The 25,001-nt window shown below is 44.5% G+C and overlaps 1 protein-coding gene across 5 annotated transcripts in view; it reads left to right on the top strand.

Moving 5' to 3' along the window:
- LOC111978213 (leucine zipper putative tumor suppressor 2 homolog) overlaps positions 1 to 25,001 on the top strand; it is a 103,364-nt gene that overhangs the window by 66,864 nt on the left and 11,499 nt on the right. Inside the window, exons 1-3 of one of the 5 annotated variants that reach the window (XM_024008140.3) lie at positions 10,105 to 10,375; positions 10,555 to 10,635; positions 24,555 to 24,787. In XM_024008140.3, coding sequence (XP_023863908.1) covers positions 10,609 to 10,635; positions 24,555 to 24,787 — 260 coding nt within the window. In that variant the 5' untranslated portion in view covers positions 10,105 to 10,375; positions 10,555 to 10,608. Of the gene's footprint in view, positions 1 to 1,776; positions 1,871 to 10,104; positions 10,376 to 10,535; positions 10,636 to 24,554; positions 24,788 to 25,001 lie in introns of those variants that run through there. The other 4 variants (XM_024008139.3, XM_070448585.1, XM_024008141.3 and 1 more) reach the window with 4 other exon arrangements.

Here is a 25,001-nt window from a genome sequence, read left to right as displayed (position 1 = left end):
GTCAGTCCTTGGTTCCAAATATTGGGGAAGATACCAGAATCATAAAACACGGGACGAGATGTTAAAACTGTCCATTGTGCCAATAGATGGTATGCACTCACATGAGATTTGCCGTGATGTTGACAGAGTGGCATGGGAGGTTTATTTCTTAGACTGGGTTAAGATGTCAATTTTGGGACACATCCTCAGTAGTAAGTATGATGTTTAAGTGTTTTAGTATAGCCAATTGGAATTTGTTGTCTGTATATTTTATCATTTCATTGAGGATGTCATCACCACAGGCCTTTTTGTGTTGGAGGGTTTTTATTTTGTTCTGTAGTTCATTCATTCATTCATCACTCTCTCTCTCTCACACACACACACACTCACACACAGACTTACACACACAGATGTAAATTGAGGTCTCGCCAAAGGCTTTGAAGGTGCTGTATGAGATAAATTTAACTGATGAATAGCAGTGACAGCGGAGGAGGACACACACATACACACTCACACACAGACAGGCACACACACTTAGAGTGTGTGATAGCATAGGGACGAAGGGTCAGGGGTCATGGCTAGTTCTGTGTCACTGCGGGGGAGAGGGTGGGGGTGACACTGCCCGGGAGTAAGTAAGTGAGAGAGCTTTTTAATATCATGGGATTGAATAGCTTGTGTACTCATTAGCTAGATCAGTTGGGATTATTATGCCACGTTTGTCCTCTCTATTACAGCCCCTTATAGTGACTAGTGGGTGTTGGGCAGTGAGGGGGGGTGAGGGGGAGCAGAGAGATAAAGTTCTGCTCCCCATCTTGTTGCAGCTTCAACCCCATGGCTCCAGTTTGTGTGTTGATAGTGGTGTGTGGTCTTTACAGCTGCTGTCCTTTCCTCTTTCCTCTGTCTCCATTAGCAGGTTTCGCCTCTCCTGCTGTCCCCTGTCACTCGCCTCAAATGTTCCCTCTCCCCAGCCCAGCTGTCCCCTTCTCTCACAGGCTTCTGTGCCTCTTTCTGTCCTCTGCCTCTTGTTGTCCCTCTCTCCGTTCCCTCCTGTCTCTCTTCATGCGCTCTCTCTGTCCTCTGCCTCTCGTTGTCCCTCTCTCCGTTCCCTCCTGTCTCTCTCCATACACTCTCTGTCTCTCTATCTTTCTCTTTTCCATGTGTCTTCCTGCGCCGTCTCTTTTTCTCTTTCTGAAAAGAGAGGTAGAGAGCGAGAGAGGGAGAAAGAGAATGAGCAATGGAGAGGGAGAGTGGACTGTACTGCTGGGACTTAATGAAGCTAATGGGCAGAGTAAACACACCATTGACCTAAAGTGGACAGATTTGTGTGCATTCGTGTGTGCGTGCCTTTAGGCTCTGTGTGTTTGCGTTCATGGCTGCGTGCATGCGTGTGTGTGTGTTTAATGGTGGACGCTTGTTAGGTCTTAGCTCTGTCTCATAAATCCAGTTATAATAGGGATTTGTGTGTCTGAGTGATTTGCAACCTGCTTCCTTCTATTGTTCTGGCCAACACCGGGACTCTCTCTCCATCTCTCTTTCTCTTTCTCCATATCTCTCTCACACACACACACACACACACACACACACACACACACACACACACACACACACACACACACACACACACACACAAACCAGACACACTGACCACAACTTTCCATCTTGAGTTCTATTTTTAGCACTGAGAGGTTGCTGATGCTAGCAGTAGGAATGTGCCATGTCACAGAGTTGAGGTTAGTTCAGCTCACTCCCACCTCACTCCCTGTTACCAATACCTTTGGAGAGTGGGGAGTTACTTTATTTGAGAAATATTGGCTGGAAAGAGGAGAGAGAGGGAGGGAGAAAGAGAGAGAATGGGATGGAGAGACAGCAGGATGAGATGAAAGAAGAAATGGTGGGTCAGATACTTTTTCTTCATTAGAAGTATACTGACTCTAGTGTGTCTCACGCTCTGTCTGTCCGTCTGTCCGTCTGTCCGTCTGTCTGTCTGTCTGTCTCGCTCGCTCTCTCTTTCTCTCGCTCCAGTGTTCACTCATTTCTCTAATTGCTTTTCCATGGCAGCTCACACAGCAATAAAACTAGATTTGTTTAGTTCATAGAGGCCGGTGCGGAACACACACACACACACAAACACACACCCATTATACTAAAATGTCCACTCATGCAGTCTGTGTGCTCTAATTCTGCGCAGATGGACGTTTATTCACAGCTGTGTGTGTGAGTGTATGTGTATGTGTGCTTGCATTCGTGTTATGTAACTCTACTCCCTTTCCTCTGGGTTAATTAGGTTCACATATCTATTTTCCCGCTCTCTTTACATCCCCTTCCTTCTTCAACCCCCCATCTCTATCGCTTTCTCTCAATCTCTCTCCTGTCGCAACTGTAGTTCCTAAATTAGAACCTGTTTTGTAATGAAAACAGTCAGTGTTATTTTTATTTACTATTCAGGGCAGCTTCCGGGGAGGTAGTCCCATAGGCCTGAAGCACACACACACAAACGCACACAAACAAGCACACGCACAGAGAGATAGAATAAAGGAGAAAATGACATGAGAAGGGAGAGTGGAAGTGATTTTGGTATATGAATGAAGGTTTTTGATTGATTTCAGTAGGCTGATGGTATATCAGTTCAGATGGATGTGTCTAGTCCCCCAGCTCTGCAGGGTGTATCCACCATATCAGGATGAGAGAGGCTTACTGTGGTATAATCCACTTACCATCTATGGTTACCACAGGCTTTGATTGGGACAGGGTTTCTCACCAGGGTCTGAGGGGGTTAAAGCTGATTAAAGGGATGCTGTAGATCACCCCCAAAATAAAAGTTAGAGACAGTCAGAGGTAAACTGAGAACAAGAGAGGCATAGAAAGGGAGAGAGAGAGAAAAAAGAAAGATGCGGGAGAGAGCATGCAGACAGGATTAAAAACACACAACCTGTGTGTGTGTGTATTTGATTTTGTATTTTTTATGGATCCCCATTAGCTGCTGCCAAGGCCAAGGCACACATCTACAGTACAAAATCCACGTGTACGTGTGTGTATAGTGCGTATGTTACCGTGTGTGTGTGTGCATGTGTCTGTGACTGTTTGTGGTGCTTCACAGACTCCGCTGTTCCATAAGGTTTATTTTTATTTGTTTTTTAAATCTAATTTTACTGCTTGCATCAGTTACTTGATGTGGAATAGAGTTCCATGTAGCCGTGGCTCTGTGCTCTGTACTGTGCTCCTCATATAGTCTGTTCTGAACTTGGGGACTGTGAAGACACCTCTGGTGGCATGTCTTGTGGGGTATGCATGGGTGTCTGAGCTGTGCGCCAGTAGTTCAAACAGAGAGCTTGGTGCATTCAACATGTCAATACCTCTCATAAATACAAGTAGTGATGAAGTCAATCTCTCCTCCACTTTGAGCCAGGAGAGATTGACATGCATATTATTAATATTAGCCCTCTGAGTACATCCAAGGGACAGCCGTGCTACCCTGTTCTGAGCCATTTGCAATTTTCCTATGTCCCTTTTTGTGGCACCTGACCACACGACTGAACAGTAGTCAAGGTGCGACCAAACTAGGGCCTGTAGGACCAGCCTTGTTGATAGTGCTGTTAACTTCTTATGGCTGCAGGGGCAGTATTGAGTAGCTTGGATGAAAGGTGCACAGAGGTGCCCATAGTAAACTGCCTGCTCCTCAGTCCCAGTTGCTAAACTGACTGCTCCTCAGTCCCAATATATGCATATTATTATTCGTATTGGATAGAAAACAATCTGAAGTTTCTAAAACTGTTTGAATTATGTCTGTGAGTATAACAGAACTCATATGGCAGGCAAAAACCTGAGAAGTTCCACTTCCTGTTTGAATTTTTTCTGAGGTGGCAGATTTTCAACCAAGCTCTCAATGAAATTACAGCGAGATATGGATGAGTTTTCACTTCCTACGGCTTCCACTAGATGTCAACAGTCAATAGAACTTTGTCTGATGACTCTAATGTGAAGGGGGGCCGAAGGAGGAATGAGTAATCACTGCCATGAGCTGAGCATGCTTTCACCATGCGCTTTCACATGAGGAGGACCTCCGTTCCACCTCTCTTCTGAAGTCAATCTAATTCTCCGGTTGGAACGTTATTCAAGATGTATGTTAACAACATTCTAAAGATTGATTCAGTACATCGTTTGACATGTTTCTACTGACTGTTACAGAACTTTTGGACATTTCGTCACGTTATAGTGGAGGCGCTTTGTGACTTTGGAATTGTTTACCAAAGCCGCTAACCAAAGTAGCTAATTGGACATAAATAACGGACATTATCGAACAAATCAAGCATTAATTGTGGACCTGGGATTCCTAGGACTGCATTCTGATGAAGGAAACATCAAAGGTAAGGAAACATTTATCATGTATTTTCTGGTTTCTGTTGACCCCAACATGGCGGCTAATTTGGCTATTGTTTCTGAGCTCCGTCTCAGATTATTGCATGATTTGCTTTTTCCGTAAAGTTTTTTTAAATCTGACACAGCGGTTGCATTAAGGAGAGGTATATCTATAATTCCATGTGTATAATTGTATTATCATCTACATTTATGATGAGTATTTCTGTTGAAACGATGTGGCTATGCAAAATCACTTGATGTTTTTGGAACTAGTGAATGTAACGCGCCAATGTAAACTCCGATTTTTTGTTATAAATATGAACTTTATCAAACAAAACATGCATGTATTGTGTAACATGAAGTCTATGAGTGTCATCTGATGAAGATAATCAAAGGTTAGTGATACATTTTATCTCTATTTCTGCTTTTTCTGACTGCTATCTTTCGCTGGGAAAATGGCTGTGCTTATTGTGGTTTTGTGGTGACCTAACATAATCATTGTAGTGCTTTCGCTGAAAAGCATATTTGAAATCGGACACTTTGGTGGGATTAACAACAAGATTACCTTTAAAATGATATAAAACACATGTATGTTTGGGGAATTTTAATTATGAGATTTCTGTTGTTTGAATTTGGCGCCCTGCACGTTCACTGGCTGTTGTCATATCGATCCGGTAGCGGGATGCAGCCATAAGAAGTTTTTAAGAAGGCAGTGCTGCGGTTTATTATGGACAGACTTCTCTCCATTTGACCTACTGTTGTATCAATATATTTTGACCATGACCATTTACAATCCAGGGTTACTCCAAGCAGTTTAGTCTCCTCAACTTGCTCAATTTCCACATGATTTATTACAAGATTTAGTTGAGGTTTAGGTTTAGTGAATTATTTGTCCCAAATACAATGCTTTTAGTTTGTAACTAACTGCAGCTCTTTGTTAGTTGTTGCAGTCATTTCAGTCGCTGTAGCAGCTGACATGTATAGTGTTGAGTTATCCGCATACATAGACACACTGACTTTACTCAAAACCTGTGGCACGTCGTTAGTAAAGATTGAAAAAGTAAGGGCCTAAACAGCTGCCCTGGGGAAATCCTGATTTGACCTGGATTATGTTGAGAGGCTTCCATTAAAGAACACCCTCTGTGTTCTGTTAGACAGGTAACTCTTTATTCACTATACAGCAGGGTGTAAAGCCATAACACATACATTTTTCCAGCAGCAGACAATGATCGATAATGTCAAAAGCCACACTGAAGTCTAACAAGACAGTCCCCACAATCTTTTTAGCATAGATTTCTCTCAGCCAATCATCTGTCATTTGTGTAAGTGCCGTGCTTGTTGAATGCCTTCCCTATAAGCATGCTGAAAGTTTGTTGTCAATTTGTTTACTGTAAAATAGCATTATATCTGGTCAAACACCATTTTTTCCAAAAGTTGATAACAGGCTGATTGGTCGACTATTTGAGCCAGTAAAGGGGCTTTACTATTCCTAAGAGCGGAACTACTTTTGCTTTCTGCTGTTTTCTTTCTGTTTTTGAATTTGGCGCCCTGCACGTTCACTGGCTGTTGTCATATCGATCCCGGTAGCGGGATGCAGCCATAAGAAGTTTTTTAGAAGGCAGTGCTGCGGTTTATTATGGACAGACTTCTCTCCATTTGACCTACTGTTGTATCAATATATTTTGACCATGACCATTTACAATCCAGGTTACTCCAAGCAGTTTAGTCTCCTCAACTTGCTCAATTCCACATGATTTATTACAAGATTTAGTTGAGGTTTAGGGTTTAGTGAATTATTTGTCCCAAATACAATGCTTTTAGTTTGTAACTAACTGCAGCTCTTTGTTAGTTGTTGCAGTCATTTCAGTCGCTGTAGCAGCTGACATGTATAGTGTTGAGTTATCCGCATACATAGACACACTGACTTTACTCAAAGCCGTGGCACGTCGTTAGTAAAGATTGAAAAAGTAAGGGGCCTAGACACTGCCCTGGGGAAATCCTGATTTGACCTGGATTATGTTATCCGGCGGCGGAAAGAGATGGCCGCCTCGCTTCGCGTTCCTTGGAAAATATGCAGTATTTTGCTTTTTTATGTGTTATTTCTTACATCGGTACCCCAGGTAATCTTAGGTTTCATTACATACAGTCGGGAGGAACTACTGAATATACGATTAACGTCAACTCATCATCGTTCCTACCAGGAATATGACTTTCCCGAAACGGATCCAGTGTTTTGCCTTCCACCCAATACAATGGATCTGATCCCAGCCGGCGACCCTGTGCGACGCCGTAAAAGGGGCAAACGAGGCGGTCTCGTGGTCAGGCTTCGGGAACGGGCACATCGCGCTCCACTCCCTAGCATACTACTCGCCAATGTCCAGTCTCTTGACAATAAGGTTGATGAAATCCGAGCACGGGTAGCATTCCAGAGAGACATCAGGGATTGCAACGTGCTCTGCTTCACGGAAACATGGCTAACTCAAGAGACGCTAACGGAGTCGGTGCAGCCAGCTGGTTTCTTCATGCATCGCGCCGACAGAAACAAACATCTTTCTGGTAAGAAGAGGGCGGGGGGTATGCCTTATGATTAACGAGACGTGGTGTGATCATTCATAACAACACACAGGAACTCAAGTCATTCTGTTCACCTGATCTAGAACTCCTCACAATCAAATGTCGACCGCATTATCTACCAAGGGAATTCTCTTCAATCATAATCACAGCCGTATATATTCCCCCCAAGCAGACACATCGATGGCCCTGAACGAACTTATCTGATCTTTGTAAACTGGAAACCACACACCCTGAGGCTGCATTCATCGTAGCTGGGGATTTTAACAAGGCTAATCTAAAAACAAAACTCCCTAAATTCTATCAGCATATCGATTGTGCTACCAGGGCTGGAAAAAACCCTAGATCATTGTTATACTAATTTCCGCGACGCATATAAGGCCCTCCCCCGCCCCCCTTTCGGAAAAGCTGACCACGACTCCATTTTGTTGATTCCAGCCTACAAACAGAAACTAAAACAACAAGCTCCCGCGCTCAGGTCTGTTCAACGCTGGTCCGACCAATCTGAATCCACGCTTCAAGACTGCTTCGATCACGCGGATTGGAATATGTTCCGCATTGCGTCCAACAACAATATTTGACGAATATGCTGATTCGGTGAGCGAGTTCATTAGGAAGTGCATTGACGATGTCGTACCCACAGCAACGATTAAAACATTCCCAAACCAGAAACCGTGGATTGACGGCAGCATTCGCGGTGAAACTGAAAGCACGAACCACTGCTTTTAACCAGGGCAAGGTGACCGGAAGCATGACCGAATACAAACAGTGTAGCTATCTCTCCGCAAGGCAATCAAACAGGCTAAGTCCCAGTACAGAGACAAAATCGAGTCGCAATTCAACAGCTCAGACACAAGAGGTATGTGGCAGGGTCTACAGTCAATCACGGATTACAAAAAGAAAACCAGCCCCGTCCGCGACCAGGATGTCTTGCTCCAGACAGGCTAAACAACTTTTTTGCCCGCTTTGAGGACAATACAGTGCCACTGACACGGCACCCTACCAAAACCTGCGGGCTCTCCTTCACTGCAGCCGAGGTGTAGTAAAACATTTAAACGTGTTAACCCTCGCAAGGCTGCAGGCCCAGACGGCTTCCCAGCCGCGTCCTCAGAGCATGCGCAGACCAGCTGGCTGGTGTGTTTACGGACATATTCAATCAATCCCTATTCCCAGTCTGCTGTTCCCACATGCTTCAAGAGGGCCACCATTGTTCCTGTTCCAAGAAAGCTAAGGTAACTGAGCTAAACGACTACCGCCCCGTAGCACTCACTTCCGTCATCATGAAGTGCTTTGAGAGACTAGTCAAGGACCATATCACCTCCACCCTACCGGACACCCTAGACCCACTCCAATTTGCTTACCGACCCAATAGGTCCACAGATGACGCAATCGCAACCACACTGCACACTGCCCTAACCCATCTGGACAAGAGGAATACCCATGTGAGAATGCTGTTCATCGATTACAGCTCAGCATTAACACCATAGTACCCTCCAAACTCGTCATCAAGCTCGAGACCCTGGGTCTCGACCCCGCCCTGTGCAACTGGGTCCTGGACTTCCTGACGGGCCGCCCCCAGGTGGTGAGGGTAGGTAACAACATCTCCACCCCGCTGATCCTCAACACTGGGGCCCACAAGGTGCGTTCTGAGCCTCTCTCTGTACTCCCTGTTCACCCACGACTGCGTGGCCATGCACGCCTCCAACTCAATCATCAAGTTTGCGGATGACACTACAGTGGTAGGCTTGATTACCAACAACGACGAGACGCCTACAGGGAGGAGGTGAGGGCCCTCGGAGTGTGGTGTCAGGAAAATAACCTCACACTCAACGTCAACAAAACAAAGGAGATGATTGTGGACTTCAGGAAACAGCAGAGGGAGCACCCCCTATCCACATCGACGGGGTCAGTAGTGAGAAGGTGGAAAGTTTTAAGTTCCTCGGTGTACACATCACGGACAAATTGAATTGGTCCACCCACACAGACAGCGTTGTGAAGAAGGCGCAGCAGCGCCTCTTCAACCTCAGGAGGCTGAAGAAATTCGGCTTGTCACCAAAAGCACTCACAAACTTCTACAGATGCACAATCGAGAGCATCCTGTGGGCTGTATCACCGCCTGGTACGGCAATGCTCCGCCCACAAACCGTAAGGCTCTCCAGAGGGTAGTGAGGTCTGCAGGACGCACCACCGGGGGCAAACTACCTGCCCTCCAGGACACCTACACCACCCGATGTCACAGGAAGGCCATAAAGATCATCAAGGACAACAACCACCCAAGCCACTGCCTGTTCACCCGCTATCATCCAGAAGGCGAGGTCAGTACAGGTGCATCAAAGCAGGGACCGAGAGACTGAAAACAGCTTCTATCTCAAGGCCATCAGACGTTAAACAGCCACCACTAACATTTAGCGGCCGCTGCCAACATACTGACTCAAATCCAGCCACTTTAAAATGGGAATTGATGGAAATTATGTAAAAATGTACCACTAGCCACTTTAAACAATGCCACTTATATAATGTTTACATACCCTACATTACCCATCTCATATGTATATACTGTACTCTATATCATCTACTGCATCTTGCCATCTTATGTAATACATGTACCACTAGCCACTTTAAACTATGCCACTTTATGTTTACATACCCTACAGACTCATCTCATATGTATATACCGTACTCTATACCATCTACTGCATCTTGCCATGCCGTTCTGTACCACCACTCATTCATATATCTTTATGTACATATTCTTTATCCCTTTACACTTGTGTGTGTGTATAAGGTAGTAGTTGTGGAATTGTTAGGTTAGATTACTTGTTGGTTATTACTGCATTGTCGGAACTAGAAGCACAAGCATTTCGCTACACTCGCATTAACATCTGCTAACCATGTGTATGTGACTAATAAAATTTGATTTGATTTGATTTGATTTCCCTCCAGGCCTGGGGGTACACTTTCTAGTAGGCTTAAATTGAAAATATGGCAAATAGGAGTGGCAATATCGTCCGCTATTATCCTCAGTAATTTTCCATCCAAGTTGTCAGACCCTGGTGGTGGTGTGTGTGTGTGTGTGTGTGAACGAGAGAGAAAAAGAAAAGCGAGGAGAGAATTGGAGGAAAGCTGAGTGTGTGTGAGAAGTAGTGGGGGCCAGCAAACAAAGTGAGAGCAGAGGGAGGAGGGGAAAAGTGGAGGAGGGGAAGGAGGCGGAGCTAAGACAGACAGCAGGGAAGGAAGAAAAGCAGAGTAGGGGGAAAGAGAGGAGAAGAGATCAAAGGGGAGAAGGAAAGAGTGCTTCCTTTTAAAACTCCTCACAGTGGTCTGTGGAATAAAGGAAAGTTAGAGGAGAACGAGAGAGGAGAAACAGAGAGAAAGAGAGGAAGATTTGAGTTAACGAACTGGGACCATAGTGATTTTCTTCAGGAGAGACGGAGACAAGTGGAGGCAGCAATGCAGGCGTTTCACTGGGGTGAGTGTGTGTGAGCAAGCCACAGCATGGTTCATGATCAAACTTACTCTGAAATGTGTGTGTGTGTGTGCGGGGGCGTGTGTGTGCTCGTGTGGGTGCTCACATGCATGAGTGTATGCTTAGAAAATATTTTACGTTTTCTCTGTTTAGTCAATCAAAGTTACCAATTGGAACTTTAGGCACTCAAGGCGGTGTGGGAAAGCAGTTCCATCAATGGAAGGTGTGAGGTGATAATGCTGTCCCACATTTTCCAACTCCAGGTACATAGACCATAAAAAAATCACTGAGTGTGTGTGTATGAAAGCTCGCCTACCTAAACAGAAAGACAGAGCGTTACAGGGTAGGAAACTACTCTAGAAATGCCACAGTAAGCCAGGCTGTTTTAGCCAAATGCAGCCTGACTTACTGGCAGTACAGGCTGACTCCAGATCAGTTGATACTGGAGTTAATATCGGGACATGTCAACAATAACTACAACTCTAAACTGACCGCCAGTCAGTTGCTAGGTTTTTTTCTGAGGGCAGTTCCATAGTAACTGGATATTCTGATGTGTGTGTGTGTGGGTGAGTCTTAAGTGAAGGGTGGGTGTTTGGTGGTGGTTTAAGGGCTAAGGTGGGGGGATTGCGTCAAAGTTTTGAGGAGGGGTGAAGTGGGATTTTGGGTTGATGGGGCTCAGGGACTTTGGGGTTTTGGCGGCCTGTGAATTGTAGTTATTGGATAATTGATATTCAGAAATTGGCTGTAGGTTATTGATCTGTGGTCTATGTTACTGAGGTTTTGGATAAAGCCTGTTACCCTTCTGTCTGACAGCTTGCCGGGAGAAAGGAGTTATTCAGTCTGTCCACAAATACATAAAATACACACACACACACACACACAGAAGCACGCACGCACGGACTCACACACACACACATGTACACGCACGCACACACACACACTAAACTAACCACTATATAAGAGGAGCAACAAGTTGTAAACACAAACACACAAACAGTTTGTCTTGATGAGAGAGTAGAGCACAGAAGTGGTCACTGTTGTGTAGTCGTCTCTTTTTAATGAGCTGTTTCTTCATCACAGGAACATTGTAATTTTTCCTCTGTGTTGTTACGCAGGATGTGTCAGCACATATGTTTACAGACTCTATGTTTTCAGGGTTTGCACTGCAGCTATCTCATGTAGCCTGGTTAAACCAAACCATAACAACAGTGATTCCATTTGGAATCCAGGCTATCTAAATTCAGCTCAACTTCATATTCTAGATTTTTGTTTGGCCAAAGATTTTGCTGATGATCTATCTGAGACATACAGTACCAGTGAAAATGTTGGCACACCTACTCATTAAAGGGTTTTTCTTTATTTTTACTAATTTCTACATTGGATAATAATAGTGAAGACATCAAAACGGTTACCTCATAGAAGGTTACCTCATAGACTTTGGAACAAAACAGATGAGGTACTGTAAATGTGTCTCATGCTGCGGGTCTCGTAACCCTTTCCACATTGACCCAATGTTGACTCACACTATAGGTAGCCTAGCAGTTACGAGTGTTGGGCCAGTAACCGAAAAGTTGCTGTTTCCAGTCCCCGAGCCGGAAATGTGCCATATATCCAGATGTATTTTTCTGTCCTTCCCAAACCTCCATAACATCTCCTTTTCTCCTTTCCTATTCCCTATTTTCCCTCCTCCCCTCTGACTCTCTCTCTTCTTTCTGTTGACCCGTGTGCCAGGCCTTTATATAAGGTTTGAGTGAGAGGGGGGATGGAGGGAGGGGAGTAGAGAGAGGGGTGTGAGAGAAAGAAGAGCTTAAAGAGAGGGCAAGAGAGCTCATTAAAGTAGGTTTGGTCTCAGCTCACTGCGCTGAATCAGTGTTTTCCACACCACTCTGTTCCCCCTCCATCCCTCTATCCATCCCTCCATCTCTCAATCTCTCTGGCAGCTAGAGTTAAAGTGACAGAACACTGTGTGTGTGTGTGTGTGTGTATAATCACTTTTGTACTTAGGTGGTTTCCCCCTACTCACTCAGACTCTGGGCTCTATTTTAACAAACCTAACACAATGGGAAATCTTAGCGCAATAGGTTCGGTCGTGTCCAAAATATTTTTTGCTATTTTCACAGCCGGAATTATGGTCACAGTAGCTGGCAGTGGAGCTAAAGCTGGGTTTTGGGTTTTGATGAATTAACAAGTTGTAAGTGTGTCAAGGCTTGACCTTTCACTAGTCAATCAGTACTTGCACTATGGCTAAATATGTGATTGCTTTAAGTTGTCTATTTATGGTATTTTATATATTGCGTTATCATCAACTCCAATTTGAATGTTAGTCTGTTATAGCCTTGTTTTTTAAATAGCCTGCAGAAATAAAATTACAAAACGTACTGTATGTAGGCCTATCCCATCTTTGCTAAATATTTTGAACATGTTTACAGTCCACATTGTAAGAAGCCTAATTGCATGGCTTCAATATGGAAAGTTATTGTTAAACAGCATCTACACTGATATAGGGGCAATGCCTACTGTAAATTGCATTGTGTCTGCCATGGACATGCCAAACGTTGTTAATGAGCAAGATTAAATTCACTAATAAGGCTTAAAAAGAGAGTGAATAATTCAAATCAAATTCTAATACATATTTTAAGGACACACCTCAAATATTGCCAGACAGGTAAATTGCCGAATCTGGCGTAAGGGGTGGGAAATGCCAGTCTGGCAGTTTTTACATTACAAAATTGCAAACGAATGTACGTTTGACACTTGCGTCTCCTTAGAGCCATTTGAAAATAGAGCCCTCTGTCTCTCCATGATGAGTTATCTTGAATTATACATTATAGTTATCCTGAATTACACACTGCCTGGCACAGTTGGACATAGGCAGCACTGCTTATGTAACAGCTGGTGTGGAATTAATTTGTGTGTGTGTGTTTGTGCCTGTGTGTGTGTGTCTAATCCTACCAACTATGCATTCTGCTTGAAGTCAGCAACGAGGAAACTACTAATGATTAATTGGATGACTGTTCAACTGTCTCTAACATAACTTTAGCTTTGTTGAAATCTTGATTTTGCCGAGCAGAAGCAGACAACATTTTGAAGCTCTGTGATAGTGTGACCTAGTTTCTCCTGGTGAAACCTAGGTGTGGTAGTTATCCTCTCCCCAGAAACAGGGTGCTGTTACTGGGCTTACCTATCCTCTTTCTGCCCCCTTCTCTGGTTCATGGCAGAGTGCGGTTGTATTTAGAGTGAAATAACCCATTTGTTTATTATCTATTTCACTTGATTTGGCAATGCAAACAATGTTTCCCATGCCAATAAATCCCTTTTAATTGAATTGAATGAAATTGATTTAACAAACACCCCCGCCTCTGTCCTTGTCGTCTTTAACTCTGAAAAAATAGCTCTTCACTTACTATAGAAACAATACCACAGAAGGGAAGGGAGTTTTGGAGGGAAGTTTTAGAGGAAAAAGGGTTTCCCCCTCTCTTTTTGTTGCTTCTTTCTCTCTAGTTTTCTGAGCTCCTCGACAATTATTGTCAGAGTTGGTTGTAAAACTCAACACAACAAAAGACCCTAAGGGGATCATCTTAACCAGAATACAATACTGTGAGCTACTTGTCCCATTGGCTTACAGCAACAAAACAACACAGTTAGTGTAGCTAAGGCTTTTGTTCCAGACCAGTACCAACACACTGGATTCAACTAATCAAGGGGAGGTGTCAAGGGGTTGATTTGGAACTGGTGTCTGATGGACAGTAGCAGGCTGGCAGAGTGGTGCCGAGTCTCTCTACACCACCACCACCAGCGGTATTCACATTATCCCTGTCTGCCTGTCTGACCGCGAGCCGCAACCCCCCCACACACACACACAAGTGTCTGTCTGTCTGACCACCGGCCACTGCTAAATAACCATTAGTGGTTGGAAATTCAAAAATTTCCAACTGGACTTTGAGCGCAAGATTCAACTCAGCCATTTCCCCTCACATACTTCCAATGCCTTCCCTCCCCATTCCCAGACCAGACCTGCTGACTGTCTGTTTACCTCATCTGTCCAGAGCTGTCTCCTACTCTATACCTTATGCCCTGACCCACAGAATAAATACAATAGATTATAATAGAATGAAGTGGAATAGAATTGAATACATTATAGTAGAGTAGACTAAAGTAGAATAGAAGAGTAAGCAAGAGTTACACTGGGAAGATATGGAGCCAGTCTACTGATATTTTTTGCTATTAGACAAAAGGGTTAGCTATATGTGTCTGATATTGTATGGATGTTTTTAAATAAACAAGGCTTCTGATGGAGCACCTCCTTCTCTCTTGCTCTCGCTCTCGCTCACACTCTCTCTCGCTCTCGTTCTCACACTATTTCTCCTCTCCCGGCATTATTCTTCTCCTACTCTGTTACTCTTTAATTCTTCCTTCCTTCCTACCTGTATGTTTCTGGCAGTGTATGATTCTCTAAACTGTTTAACACAGGGCGTTATTAAGCAGGGATTGTAGCCAATACCTGATTAATCAATCCCTGTAGCGATTATAATGACCAGCCAAGACCTGATTAATCAAACCCTATTGTGACTATGATGACCAATGCTGCATACAACCACCATTGTCTCACTGTGTAACTGTAGTAGCATCTTAACATTCCTTTTATGCCCATACAGTGAACTCCACCTGCTGTGCCTGCGTGTGTTCCTGTGTGTGTGGTGTGTGTGGTGTGTGTGCGTGTGCGCATGCGTGCGTGATTCAGTCTTCAGCCCTCTCTACAGTCTGGCCATAATGGAGCCCAGATGCTTTGAGATGCTAAGGAGCCAACCTGCCCCCTGTCAGACTGACACACACACACACACACACACACAAACAGACACTGACTCACACCCTGACTCACTCAGTCACTCTCTCTTTCTCTCTTTTTATTATTTTACCTATTCCTGGTATCTTCTTTCATTCTTTCTTTTGTCCTTTCTTTCTTTTGTTTTTCTCCTTTTCCTTTCTTCTTTCTCTTATTCCCACCCTCCCTCCCTCTATCTCGTTCCACCCCGGGCATGAAACATGTAGGCCTCTCTGGTCCCATGGCAACCAATCCAAACAGAGACAGCAGCTGAAGTCTGCAAAAGCAACGGTTGGCCATAAAAGAAAAAACTAAACTGGCTTTTGTTGCCAGTCTCTAGCTGTGTTTGATCTGTGTGTGTGCATGTTCATGTGCACGTGTATGTATTCTGTGTTACAGCATAGAAAGCCTGCTTTAATGAAGTGGGTCAGTACCTGGTGGCAGACTGATTGAGAATTCAGCAAAGCTAGGTACTTCCCAAACTAGACAAGAAAAAATTGGCTAACACAGAAGCCGACTGGCAGCCATAGTGGTTAGTAAGAAGTGGACACACACACACGCTACAGGTCTTCAAGCCATGTGAGGGAAGGTGACAGGGACATCAGACAGACAGTCACTGTGTAGGAATGTAAGGGCAATTAAAAACTAAAACTACGTTTTACAGTGCCTTCAGAAAGAATTCGCACCCATTGACTTTTTCCACATTCCTGAATTTAAAATGGATTAAATTGAGATTTTGTGTCACTGGCCTTCACACAATACCCCATAATGTCAAAGTAGAACTATGTTTTTAGACATTTTTACAAATTAATAAAAAATGAAACGCTAAAATGTCTCGAGTCAATAAGTATTCAACCCCTTTGTTATGGCAGGCCTAAATATTTCTTATGGCAAGTAAAAATGTAATGGGGTGCGTAACTGGTGCCAGTGAAGTCAGACGCAGGAGAGCAGAACTAGGTAATAGCCGGAGCAGTTTAATATCAAAACCAACGGCGATAAGGATAAGGAGTGCCTTATGCTGGGAATGCGGGGGAAAGTAAACATGCACAAACAGGTGTTCAACAGAGGGCTCTGGATGAGAGTGGTGCATGCTCACCTGGGGCGACGCCAGAGTGCCCTGCCTGCTGCCTCGACCCCTAGAGGAACCAACCCGGCACCGACCAGCAGTGTGACCTCTGCGGCCACAGATGGAACACGTGAAAGCCCCTCCTCCGGCCTCCCTGCATGCAGCACCTCCCAGCTCCATAGGCACCGGAGCGGTGGTGCTGGGAGAGGGAATCGACAGAGCCCTCTCTGGACGTCCGCGGTTGACCAGCAGGTTATCCAACCGAATGGACAGGTCCACCAGCTGGTCGAAGGTGAGGGTGGTATCCCTGCAGGCCTGGGAACTGTCGCCGGAAGCTCTGGGCTGGGAACTGTCGCCAGAAGCTCTGGACTGGGAATCGTCGCCGGAAGCCTGGTGCGTGGGGCCGGCACCGGGCTGGTGACACGCACCTCAGGGCGAGCGCGAGGAGCATGCACAGGACGTACTGGACTGGGGTGGTGCACTGGAGGCCTGATGCGTGGGGCCACTACAGGTGGCACCGGGCTGGTGACACGCACCTCAGGGCGAGTGCGGGGAGGAGACACAGGACGTACTGGACTGTGGAGGCGCACTGGAGGTCTGGAGCGTAGAGCTGGCACAACGCGTCCTGGACAAATGACCACCTTCGCACGGCAAGTGCGGGAAGCTGGCACAGGACGCACTGGGCTGTGAAGGCGTACTGGGGACACAGTGCGTAGAGCTGGCGCAGGATGTACTGGACCCTGGAGGCGTACTGGAGACCAGGAGCCCTGAGCCGGCACAACCCGTCCTGTACAGATACCCACTTTAGCACGACAAGTGCGAGGAGCTGGCACAGAACGCACCGGGCTGTGAATGCGCACTGGAGACACAGTGCGTATCACCGCAAAACATGACCGGTCACACGCTCCCCACGGTGAGTACGGGGATTTGGCTCGGGTTCAAACCCTGGCTCCGCCAACCACCCCGTGTGCCACCCCCCCCATTTTTTTTTTGAGGCTGCCCCTCGGGCTTCCGTCGTGGCCGCGAACCCCGGTTTCGTCGTTGTTGCTCCTTCGCTGCTTCCGTCTGCTTCCACGGCAGGCCTTCGTATCTCTCCAAGACTTCCTCCCAAGTCCAGGATATTCTCTCCTCAACCTCCTCCAAAGACCAGGATGCCATCTCCTCCTGGGCACGCTGCTTGGTCCAGTTGTGGTGGGATCTTCTGTCACGATCATTAGAATGACTGGACCAAGGCGCGGTGTGCGTAGAGTTACAGAAAACAAACGAACCGTGAAGAAATTGCACTGTTAACAGGCACTACACAAAACAAGATCCCACAAAGCACAATGGGTAAATGGCTGCCTAAATATGATCCCCAATCAGAGACAATGATAAACAGCTGCCTCTGATTGGGAACCATACCAGGCCAACATAGATATATAATCACCTAGATAACCCACCCTAGTCACACCCCGACCTAACCAACAAAGAGAATAAAAAGCTCTCTATGGTCAGGGCGTGACATTATCGGCAGAATCAACAGCCTTGGCTTCTCAAATGACTGCCTCGCCTGGTTCACCAACTACTTCTCAGATAGAGTTCAGTGTGTCAAATTGGAGGGCCTGTTGTCCGGACCTCTGGCAGTCTCTATGGGGGTGCCACAGGTTTCAATTCTTGGGCCCACTCTTTTCTCTGTATATATCAATGATGTCACTCTTGCTGCTGGTGATTCTCTGATCCACCTCTACGCAGACGACACCATTCTGTATACATCTGTCCCTTCTTTGGACACTGTGCTAGCAAACCTACAAACGTGCTTCAATGCCGTACAACACTCCTTCCGAGGCCTCCAACTGCTTTTAAATGTAAGTAAAACTAAGTGCATGCTCTTCAACCGATTGCTGCCGCCTGCACCCTCCTGCCCGACTAGCATCACTACTCTGGACGGTTCTGACTTAGAATATGTGGACAACTACAAATACCTAGGTGTCTGGTTAGACTGTAAACTCTCCTTCCAGACTCACATTAAGCTTATCCGATCCAAATCTAGAATCAGCTTCCTATTTCGCAACAAAGCCTCCTTCACTCATGCTGCCAAACATACCCTCGTAAAACTGACTATCCTACCGATCCTTGACTTCGGCGATGTCATTTACAAAATAGCCTACAACACTCTACTCAGAAAACTGGATGTAGTCTATCACAGTGCCATCCATTTTGTCACCAAAGCCCCATATACTACCCACCACTGCGACCTGTATGCTCTCGTTGGCTGGCCCTCACTACATATTCGTCGCTAAACCCACTGGCTCCAGGTCATCTATAAGTCTATGCTAGGTAATCTATAAATCTATGCTAGGTAATCTATAAATCTATGCTAGTACAGGTGCATCAAAGCAGGGACTGAGAGACTGAAAAACAGCTTCTATCTCAAGGCCATCAGACTGTTAAACAGCCACCACTAACATTGAGTGGCTGCTGCCAACATACTGACTCAACTCCAGCTCACTTTAATAATGGAAATTGATGGRAATTGATAAAAAATGTATCACTAGCCACTTTAAACAATGCCACTTAATATAATGTATATGTATATACTGTACTCTATATCATCTACTGCATCTTGCCATCTTTATGTAATACATGTATCACTAGCCACTTTAAACTATGCCACTTTTATGTTTACATACCCTACATTACTCATCTCATATGTATATACTGTACTCGATCTACTGCATCTTGCCTATGCCGTTCTGTACCATCACTTATTCATATATCTTTATGTACATATTCTTTATCCCTTTACACTTGTGTGTATAAGGTAGTAGTTGTGGAATTGTTAGGTTAGATTACTCGTTGGTTATTACTGCATTGTCAGAACTAGAAGCACAAGCATTTCGCTACACTCGCATTAACATCTGCTAACCATGTGTATGTGACAAATACAATTTGATTTGATAGTAGGTCAAAGCTGTGTGCTGGAAAACCTTGGTAGAGTGTGGGGGAAGTACTGTAGGTATTGTGGTGCTCTTCTGATGTAAATATTCTTAATTTTTCAGCTTCAGACCAATGCCTAATTCTCACTTAAAACATTGTTTTGTGTTAATGGTACATTATACAACATTTCCACATGCAAAGCCTGATATTTTTTTTGCAACTGAAAGGCTGTCATTGTAACCTGTAATGCGGCCTCTGACACAAGTTCTGAACCTTAATGGCACAGGTGGTGTGCTTGCATAACTGAGAGAATTTGATCACGAAGGCAGTTACAGAGATAATATTATTTCTTACATTTTAAAAGATCTTGATTGGCACAATGAAATGCGGGGTTCTGACCTTAACAAGTAGCCCAGGACCAGTGGAAGCAAATTAGCACCATAACATCAAAGATCCACCACCATGTTTTACAGTAGGTATAAGGTTATTTTCTGCTCATGCATTCTCATTTCGATGCCTAACACACCACTGGTGTGCGTGAACAAAGAGCTCCATTTTGATGTCATCCAACCAATGTAAATGCCTGGAGTCGGCTTAACGACATTGGCACTTGGATCTGGAACCGGTGCTTTGGTCAGATGACATGAAAATAGAGCTCTATGGCCATGCACACCAGTGGTGGATTTGGTGTCAAAATGAGAATGCTTGAACACAAAATTACCCCCTTCACCCATCCTGCTCAGTATCTGTGTGCACACCAAACACTAACCAAACAGGATTAAGTCTTGAGTGTCTGTATTCCCAATAGATTTGGTATCTCTGCTGCACCTCTTTCTTTCTCTGTCTGGAGCAACGTAGACATTCCGAAACTCTACAAAGATTCTGTGAGATTCCAGAGGTGACTCAGATATCCGGAATAATCCTTTCCTCCCCGTGGCAACCCTGGCCTTATTAACAGACTGGATCAAACTTACTTATAACGGGATTATACTTCCCAGTCACGGATCCCATTCCAGTCACGGATCCTATCAGGGTAGAGGTAAAGATCCTCTGTCACAACACTACCCCTCAGTCTCATCAACTAGATATTAGAAAGACAGAGGTATCTGGAACCTAATTCCTCTGTTCCATCTCCTCAGTCATCTGTCAGATGAGAGAAGGTCTTCAAAGATGGGGAATAGAGTTGCACCACCAAACAAACTCAGGTAGCACGTTAGTTTACAGTGCTGAAATAAGGGGTAACCACAGGGAATTAACAGGAAACAACAGGGAAATAACGACAGGGTAACAATATGGTAATAACCCATTCATAGTTAGTATCTAGCAGCTAAATAACAATATTAAGGGTGACACATTTTCCTGGTTGTTATGTAATAACAATTATTTGTTACTTTAGAACTACAAATATTAGATGGTAAGAAGCACAACTTATGTAGTAAGTATTCAAGGCCATTTCACCTGAACCTTTGTAGAAATGCTTTTTATTTGATTTGAGAAAAGACATCATAGGCCTACTTAGACTGTATGTAGGCCAACCACAAACATAGCTTTTGGGTCTTTTGCTCCTAGTTATCCGGCACTTACAGGTGATGTGCAAATAGTCAGTTGTTACTGACTATAATTATTATGTCCATTACTGGTTCTTCATTCAGTATAACTAGGGGGCTTCAGCACAGTATTCTAAAGCAAWTTTTTTTTTTGAAAATATACTTTTCGTTGCTCTTTGTTATTTTTCATGCTTGCCTTTTGTGATTGAGAATCGCTCTTGGGTGGATGGCTTTGGTCTGCAGTAATGTCAGATCAGCAGCCTGCACTGTGCTTTCTCTCCTCAGTCTTCTTTGATGCTTGCTGAGGAGAGTTATGTATTGTTTAAAAAGTTTAGAACACGTAAAAGTTGGTGATGTATTAGTACTGCGKTAAAAGACTTATACACTGTGTGATGCAATGCTAGGTTGTTTAGCTAGGCTAGCTATGGTTGAAGTCGGAAGTTTACATACACTTAGGTTGGAGTCATTAAAACTCGTTTTTCAACCACTCCACAAATTTCTTGTCAACAAACTATAATTTTGGCAAGTCGGTTAGGACATCTACTTTGTGCATGACACAAGTAATTTTTCCAACAATTGTTCACAGACAGATTATTTCACTTATAATTCACTGTATCACAATTCCAGTGGGTCAGAAGTTTACATACACTAAGTTGACTGCCTTTAAACAGCTTGGAAAATTCCAGAAAATGATGTCATGGCTTTAGAAGCTTCTAATTGACATACTTTGAGTCAATTGGAGGTGTACCTGTGGATATATTTCAAGGCCTACCTTCACTCAGTGCCTCTTTGCTTGAAATCAAAAGAAATCAGCCAAGACCTCAGAAAAAAAATTGTAGACCTACACAAGTCTGGTTCATCCTTGGGAGCAATTTCCAAATGCTTGAAGGTACCACGTTCATCTGTACAAACAATAGTACGCAAGTATAAACACCATGGGACCACGCAGCCGTCATATCGCTCAGGAAGGAGACGCGTTCTGTCTCCTAGAGATGAACGTACTTTGGTGCGAAAAGTGCAAATCAATCCCAGAACAATAGCAAAGGACCTTGTGAAGATGCTGGAGGAAACAGGTACAAAAGTATCTATATCCACAGTAAAACAAATCTTATATCGACATAGCCTGAAAGGCCGCTCAGCAAGGAAGAAGCCACTGCTCCAAAACCGCCATAAAAAGCCAGACTACGGTTTGCAGCTGCACATGGGGACAAAGATCGTACTTTTTGGAGAAATGTCCTCTGGTCTGATGAAACAAATATAGAACTGTTTGGCCATGATGACCATCGTTATGTTTGGAGGAAAAAGGGGGAGGCTTGCAAGCCGACGAACACCATCCCAACCGTGAAGCACGGGGGTGGCAGCATCATGTTGTGGGGGTGCTTTGCTGCAGGAGGGACTGGTGCACTTCACAAAATAGATGGCATAATGAGGAGGAAAATTATGTGGATATATTGAAGCCACATCTCAAGACATCGTTCAGGAAGTTAAAGCTTGGTTGCAAATGGGTCTTCCAAATGGAAAATAATCCTATCACACTTCCAAAGTTGTGGCAAAATGGCTTAAGGACAACAAAGTCAAGGTATTAGAGTGGCCATCACAAAGCCCTGACCTCAATCCTATAGAAAATGTGTGGGCAGAACTGAAAAAGCGTGTGTGAGCAAGGAGGCCTACAAACCTGACTCAGTTACACCAGCTCTGTCAGGAGGAATGGGCCAAAATTCACCCAACTTTTTGTGGGAAGCTTGTGAAAGGCTACCAAAAACATTTGACCCAAGTTAAAGAATTTAAAGGCAATGCTACCAAATACTAATTGAGTATATGTAAACTTCTGACCCACTGGGAATGTGATGAATGAAATAAAAGCGGAAATAAATAATTCTCTCTACTATTATTCTGACATTTCACATTCTTAAAATAAAGTGGTGATCCTAACTGACCTAAGACAGGGAATGTTTACTAAGATTAAATGTCAGGTATTGTGAAAAACTGAGTTTAAATGTATTTGGCTAAGGTGTATGTAAACTTCCGACTTCAACTGTAGCTACCAAAAGCCTTGTTTTGTGGTTGGCCCACATACAGTATGTTTGTGGGCCAAACGTTTCTCAAACGTTTCTGTTGAATAAAAATTCTTTCTACATTCTATATGAGTATATACAGTGCTGCTGAGAACAGGTGAAATAGCCTTGAATACTTACTACATAGTTTGTGCTTATTAGCCTCTAGTATTTATAGTTCTTAAGTAACAAATACTTGTTTCTACATAACAACCAGGAAAATGTGGCACCCTTTATTTTGTTATTTAGCAGCTAGATGCTAACCATGATCGGGCTATTACCCTGTCGTTACTGTGTTATTTCTCGGTCGTTTCCTGTTATTTCCCTGCCGTTACCCCTTATTTCAGCACTAAAGTGCTACCCAAAATCATTTGGCACTTTGCTTAATTTTTAAAGTGTTTTCTATAAAGGAATACTTCTATAATACTCATACTTGAAAATGTGTTAAACTGCTTTACATAAGCTTCCAAAGAAAGAGACACTTGGATGTTTTGTCGCATGTTTTTGTGTCATGCTTCCAAATCACCCTCTGCTAGTTGCCTTCACTGCCTCTGAAGCAAAGGAGCGCTCAAACATCCCACCCACTTTCTCAGCATGTTTTGGAGAGGAGAAGGTGGAGGGGGGGGTTGAATTTTTGCTCAGTCTGACTAGTGAAAGAGAAGGGGGCAGGGAATGTGTGTGTGTGGGAGGAGTTGCATGCGASGGAGGAACTTCACAACTTTAGAAATAAGCAGTGAACGACATCAGAGGGAAATGAGATCTGGGGCTTTGTATCCCAGAGCAGCAGGAACAAAACCAGGCTCCTGGAAGTCAGGGAGGAGAGAGTAGGGAGTCTGCCCAGCTACGTCCCACTTCTGCTGGGGTCACAAGGTTAGGGCTGGGGGGGTCACCTACCATCCCGGAGGGTCTTCTAATGCCATTATCCCAGGCAGAGTAGACCTTGGAGAGGGGTGGGGGTGGATGGGGGAAGGTGAAAGGAGGACATGATCCATGATGATTCTGGTCTGGGAAATGGTCAACTTCTCGCATAACACACACACCGCTGAGTTTTTCTTGCGTCTTCATATGTGCGCGCGCACACACACACACACACACACACACACACACACAAACACCTCCAGCGGAGAGTCATTGAGATGTTAGGGAGTGACCAGTAATTGATAGTTGTTGAACAACCCTGACACTACTCGGTTATTACTCCCTCATCAGTAGGTGTCCTCCTCAGAACCTAGGAATCCCCAATTCCTTTCTCCGTCTTCTCTTTATGTCCTCCTTTCTCCACTATATTTCCTCCCTCTCTCTCTGCTCCCTATCCTTTCTCTGACTGTTGGCTGAAAATGGCCTGTGTTCCCTGCACTTGTGTACTGGACGCTTGGTATCCTGGGCAAAAACACTGATTTAATTTGGCATAGAGTTGATGGGTGTCCTGCCTGGAAGCCTCAGGGAGGACTGGGCTTTGAAGTACTATATGTGGGACAGTGAGTGTGTGTGTATAATATGTCCCCTCTCTGTCCCCCAGGCAACTCACACTAACATAATACTGTCTGGAAATGAAATACTTAAACACGAAGCACACAAACACACACACAATTCTACACACTCACCAGCATTCTTTCTGTCTCATTAAATCAGATTTTTTTCAACTTAATATTTTTAATGTTGAAGGGAAAGGATGGGAAATGTGTTTAACTATGACCTGTAACAATGATCAGCCTTAATAATGTCCCAATGAAGTGTACTTGAAATGAAACTTTTCTTCCCCTCTCTCTCGATGCAGAGTGTGTGTTCAGTGTATGTCCGGCCTTGTCCAGGTACCATGGCTCTGGTTCAGACCCTGCCTGTGTCCACGACTGACAATCACAAGCCTCCTACCAGCCTCGACATCGTCTCCCTCTCCCCCGTGGTTGGAGGGCCCTGTGGCCCCGGACCCACCATGGGCTCCGTCAGCAGCCTCATCTCTGGCCGGACCTATCAGGAGCAGCGACACTGCCGGGCCGCCAGCGAGTTCAGGTAGGGTGCTACTCATTAGTCGTGGCCGGGTGCCAGTCTGTTTAAGTGCTCTTACCTACTTTATTGTTGTCCTGGTCAAGCCAAACATGGTTGGAAAATAAGTGACAAGGAGTTGGCATGATAGCACAAACAGACTGACACTCAGGCTATATTGGTTGTGGATGAGATGATTTCCTAGCATGGGTTCCAGTTTTTTTTACCTTGTTTCTACTCT

This window comes from Salvelinus sp. IW2-2015, linkage group LG18, assembly GCF_002910315.2.
Source record: "Salvelinus sp. IW2-2015 linkage group LG18, ASM291031v2, whole genome shotgun sequence".
Taxonomy (NCBI): Eukaryota; Metazoa; Chordata; class Actinopteri; order Salmoniformes; family Salmonidae; genus Salvelinus; species Salvelinus sp. IW2-2015.
The sequence above is the reverse complement of the archived record's forward strand: the minus strand, read 5'-3'. Positions and strand labels throughout refer to the sequence as shown.